General features: G+C 32.7%; 1 protein-coding gene across 1 annotated transcript in view; it reads left to right on the top strand.

Moving 5' to 3' along the window:
- The first annotated feature begins 1524 nt into the window (after positions 1-1524).
- Positions 1525-5846, top strand: part of LOC105618497 (probable nuclear hormone receptor HR38) — an 8859-nt gene continuing 4537 nt past the window's right edge. The window contains exons 1-2 of the mRNA XM_012200031.1: positions 1525-1567; positions 2576-2853. Coding sequence (XP_012055421.1) covers positions 1525-1567; positions 2576-2853 — 321 coding nt within the window. The remainder of the gene's footprint in view (positions 1568-2575; positions 2854-5846) is intronic.

The following is a 5846-nucleotide window of genomic DNA, read 5'->3' as shown; positions in this document are numbered from 1 at the left end:
TTGTATTATTACAGTGTTGCTCAATTAATCTAATCGTTGGGTTAATTAAGCAACAAGAGAATTTTATACATTATATGTTTGCATTAGGTAGCTATAGGTAACTACATGAAAAAACTATATTACATTATAACATGTTTATATTTTCTACACTATGTGTTAGCAAATGTATTTAAAGCGAGCGATTCTTTATATACCATTACATGCATAATTCCTATAATTTCCATGATTTATTTTCAATAATTTACATTTCTCCGTCGATAATCACATATTTTCATCTCATGCGAGTTCCGATAATTAACGGGAATTATCAAGTCTAATACAGTTGATGCTTCATAAGAAAACGCGAAGGAAGGCTTTATCAATTTCGCTGGTTGTTTTACGATGGCTCTGCGGAGATAACAATGATGAACTCGATCTCTCCTCTTGCGCGCGTTCAATTTGCCGTAACAGCCGGTCCATTGTACCTAATCGTCACTTCTTCCACGCGTACAACGTACCCCTTGCAGATTTGATCGGCGTCATGGTGAAATCGCTTATAATCGATGCTTCGCGATCGCGATGGGTGGTCTCTGGCGTGGCGCGATTGTGAAATTAAATCGAACGCGACTTCGATATCCATGACTATCGATGGTGGTATCTCGATGCGCCGGGACGCCTTGCGTCATCCGGCTGTCGTATCGGATTACTTGCATAAACCCTTCCTGGTTGATTCGATAAATCATCGACACGTTCTTGTTGATTCTATTCTTGTTTCTTCCAATCAAATAAATGGTTTAAGATATGAGAATCGTTCTAAAACGCTCTGATTAAATAACATTGTGAATCTTCTTAAATCAAATATGTCACTTGTTATAAAAATTTTTATTTTATTATCTTACTAAATATATTTTCAACATTAAAATTGAACTCCAAGAATTATGTCATTTTATAATTAAAGAATTTAATTCTCTTATACGTTTTCATATTCTTCAAAAGTGTAAATTTAAATATAATACGGAATGTCTAAGAGAAATACAATGAAATTTCTAATTTCTTCATTATTAACGATTTTTTAATTATAGAAAAAACTGCAGTCTTAGTATCGGTGTTTTGTCGCAAAAGCGTGGTCGTTGATACGAGACTGTCTATCACTTGGCCGTCAGGGGATAATATCGCGTAATAATAATCGGGAAGGGAGGTGGAGTGCGTGGTTGTTTGTATAGAACGGGGTTGTAGTATTTTAAATGCCAATGATTTCATGTCTCCCCTGGGTGTTTGAAACCACCCTATATAGGATGTCCCGGAGACGTCCAAGTGCTCAGTCGACGACGAGGATTCACTGATTCACAAGATCCACCGCGAATCTCTTGATTGTGCTGAATGTAGTGATTTGAAAGTGATTTCGGAAATTTCTTATTAATGATTGCTATTAGAGTTGCTTTGATTAGTAAAATAATTATTATTAAAATTTTTAAAAATTAACGAAAGTAACAAAAATTAATCGATGCAATAATATAATTTTCTAAGTCGCAAATCTCTGCAGATATGATCGCCATGGATGCTGGATATTCTCAGTGTGACAGATATTGTACGCAGAGAGAAATATTATAGTACTCAAATATTTCATTTTTTTTTTAATTTATATCGAAATTTGAAGTGGATTTTGATGCTTTAAAAAATTATATATTTGTAGTATCTATATAATCATTACCTACTTTTGTTAGGTATGCTATATATAATATAAATAAGCATTTAAGAAGAGATTCTAAAATATAAAATTGAATATTTTGCGAATTGTGTTCCATCTTGCAAAAGATAATTTTTTTCTTTTATAAAATGATATTATAAAATGAAAATATATATATTTAAGAAATGTATATTTCATAATATTTGAAATTGATTTCAAAGTATGTGGAGATTTAAATCAGTGACCGAGTTGTACTTAATGCGCTGCTCTTGTAGCGCGCACCGGAAGTGCAACACGCCACCTAGAATGCTAAACATCAATATTAACCGCGCATTCTTGCGATAGAAAAAGTGTTCCACTGTGTTCTCCCAGCATATCATTTAAAATTGACATATCAGAAAGTTTTTCCTTAGAAAGGAGGTTATGATCCATTTTTGCCTCTTTGCGCATAATGAATAACGTTAGTTTTTACTCCATATTTGCTAACATTTAACGATAGACTGCGCATTATTTATCAATCAGTGTTCGAAGTCTCTTATTGGAGAAACGTTATATATTTCACATCTTACATCTCCTATATATTTAGACGAAATATTGAATAAATGATAAACATTAATAATCATTATTAGTATAAAATTGGATTTTTAATAAAATTTTATTTTATACTAAATAAAATGACACCCTTCAATAATATCGTTCCCAAAATTTCTTCTTAATTCTCTCTCAAAATATCTCCTACTTTTATGTCTATTCTTATTTTTCTTGTTCCAATATTTACTCTTTAAATTCTTTGGAATGAAATTTCATTTTTCAGAGTGAGATTCACTCTAGAAGTTTTAAAAAATAGTTTAAATAATATTACCCAATATAACAATATAATAATCGAGTGTACTCACTTGGGTGTTGCAGGGCAACTGCATTCGCCGAACGGCGATAGCGACAACAGCAACGGTAGCCAGCGTGCGGTGGCTGTTACTCGTAGCGAGGTAGAACAACAGCAGCAGCAGCAACAACAGCAGCAGCAGCAGCAACAACAGCAGCAGCAGCAGCAACTACATCGCCCACGACAACAGCAACGTCAAGCGACTGCTACCGTTCCGGTTCTCGCTTGCACTAATCAATCGTCCATCACCACGACTACGACCGCCCTCACAGTGGCATCAAGCATGCTACTTTTGCAGACACAGGTGAGTTCCATTTCTCTGCTTCGTGTGATGCACTTTATCTTTAGCTCTCAAATTAAATTCGAATTGAATTCAATCGGAAATTCATTAAATTTCGATTGAAGAAAGTAAGGAAAATTAAGGTAAAAGATTATTTTAGCGATAATAAAATTAGTGGTAAAGTAAAACTTGATTATACATTCAATCGACATTTTGAAATATCGTTTGTGCTGTGAATCTTGTTGGTTGTAGCTTCGTCGACTGAACGGATCGGTTAAGTCTTCGCTTGCATGTCTACATGATGCAACATAAGTTGTAATTTTACGTAATAATATTCGTCCGTGTAAACGCTCATATCTCATCTCATCTCTCATAAATAATTCCAAGAAGGTCTTATGAGAAATGGATATATAATATTCTTTAAAGAAAGTAAATCCAGAAATAACATGCTCCATGCAAGATCGAGCAATCTCCAGTCAGTTAAAAGATTAATTTTTATTATTATAACATGTACTTTTCTAATTAAATTTGTACAATTATATAACTTTTGACATATTAAATAATACAAAATATATAGATATGATGTTAATGAAATTTATTATTTTCTAAGAAACAAGAAATTGTCTAAAAAAAATTGTCTGGAAATTGCCTTAAAAAATCAAGCTTTAACATTTCACAGCTTCGAAATTTTTGAGTCTCTTCCCCTTCTTTGCAACATTCTACACTTAACGGTAGATCACTCCCTTCTTATATCATTTATTATTATTCGATTCTCCTTATCATAGCAAACACGCAAAGTAGCGTTATTTATCAACCATAGTATATTATCATTGAAATATTGCTACCCATTTTTTCCCCATCGATAAGCTCGCCTTTACGCGACCAGTTCGAAATTATAGAATCGTAATCTGGTCGACTTCTCAGACTTTCGGATTATATAGTCCCGCTTGGTTCGGTAACAAAACTCTCCCGCGTCATCTGCACGTATTACGCATAATCTGCATTCCGTGAATGCCGTCGTACCTGTTTCTTTTTTCTTTTTACTTTTCTCTGATACTTCCACTCGGTTTCGACTCCTTTTTCGCGGTGGACGAAATGATGTTGCAATCAATCGCTAAAACGAGAATGTGTCGCAGAATTAGCGGAACAATATTGAAGAGGTTGTCTCGGCAGTTTAGCAAGAGAAAATAGAGACTAGAGGAGGAGGGGTTTTAGAATGCCGTTTAGCAGGCCATTTATTCATGGTCTGGAAGGACGAGGCTTCGATCGTCAGTCCTCGGGGGAGCGATGAGCGAAATGTCAGTTCGAAGCGGAACCGGCACTTGCAAATTGAATATCCACCCTCTTCCACCATCCCCATCTTATGATGCTATTCTTCATTCTCTGCTGTAGGATGTCCTGCTGCTACAATATTTTCATAATTTTTATTTTCGGATTTTAGAATAGATATTGTTTTTAAACTCTGATTACAATTTGTTAATGAAGACATGGATTTCTTTCTATTATATTTTGAATGTTTTCCATTTGATGACACACAGGTGAACACAAATGTCGTTCTATCTTTGTCTTTCTGAATGGAAGAAAAATAGAATGATGTGTGTCGACTTGTGTCACTAAAGCACGCTATATCATCAAAATAATTGTTATTATTTTGAACATTGACAAAATAACGTGGCATTGACATATTTGCGAATATCATAAAATCTTTATTCGAAATATTTTTTTTATCTTTCAAAATTAAATTGAAAATTCTGAATAAACATTTTTCACAAAATTATTTGATTATAGTTATTGAAAAAAAAATTGTTATAACTTTAAACGTGGATAAAATAACGTGCCATTTGCACATTTGTAAATATCATAAAAATGATATTTGAATATCGAAATTGGAAATTTGGAATAAATATTTTTTAATGAACTGTTTGAGTATACTTATTCATATTTTTTTGTTATAATTATAATTGAGAACACTAGTTTTACGAAATATAGCGAATTTATTTCGAAAGGAAAGCACTATTGTATGATTGCATAAATTATTTTAAATAATAAATCTCTATTATTAATTTTAAAATTGCTTGCAGTTGAATATGTTACGACTAATTGAGTAATTCATTAAAATATTTCAGTATACATAATTTCTTTTCGACTCGAAGTATACCAATATGAATGGTCGTTTATTATTATCCTATTGCTGCGCGAATATTTAATCGCCAGTTGATATAGTGTTTTACCGCTCATCGACTATCGACTATTAATGATTGAAGCGGGTAGGGGAAAGAAAGAGGAGCAGAGAAAGAAAGAGAGAGAAGCTGTAAGCCTCTATTGAGTGCTGCCTTATAGACAACACGCGATACGAGCTTCGCTTGTCCAATCCTCTTTCGAACATCCTCACTGCGCACCTCGATTATACGTCGATGTCTCGACGCTGCGGCTCGCAATTGTGGTCGAACAATGTTTCCGCCTTGCAGTTGAGGGCTTCGATTTGCCGCTCACACGGCTCTCCAGAGACCGTGACGACTCCGCCAAAAGAAAACATTGTTTAAAACGGCGTTTAAAGTTAATAGTCGATTCTTGTTTATTCGGTATGTAATTAGAAAACAAAAGATTTGCAAGGTTCATGTCGGTATGGTGTTCAAATTGGCTCACATCATTCATGCAACGCAGGTATTTTTTATTTGTGTCTTTTTCTATTTTATTCATTTTTCTAATTTTCTATTTATTTATGATAGAGTTTATATTATTATATATTATTGTTTATATTATTTATATTATTATATATTGTTGTTTATATTATTACATATTATTAAAGTTTGCGATATAAATTTTCATCAGATATAATTAATATTATTTTATTGAATTATTTAAACTTTTGTTACGATATGAAAATGATTGTTTAAATATAATTACTTTTGTTAATCAATACTACCAATTATTATGAACTATAAATAATTATTTCTGATTTTCTTAATATTTTTGATAAAATTAGCTTATTATATATATATATATATATATATACT

The sequence above is a fragment of the Atta cephalotes genome (genome assembly GCF_000143395.1).
Source record: "Atta cephalotes unplaced genomic scaffold scaffold00017, whole genome shotgun sequence".
Taxonomy (NCBI): domain Eukaryota; kingdom Metazoa; phylum Arthropoda; class Insecta; order Hymenoptera; family Formicidae; genus Atta; species Atta cephalotes.
The sequence above is the reverse complement of the archived record's forward strand: the minus strand, read 5'-3'. Positions and strand labels throughout refer to the sequence as shown.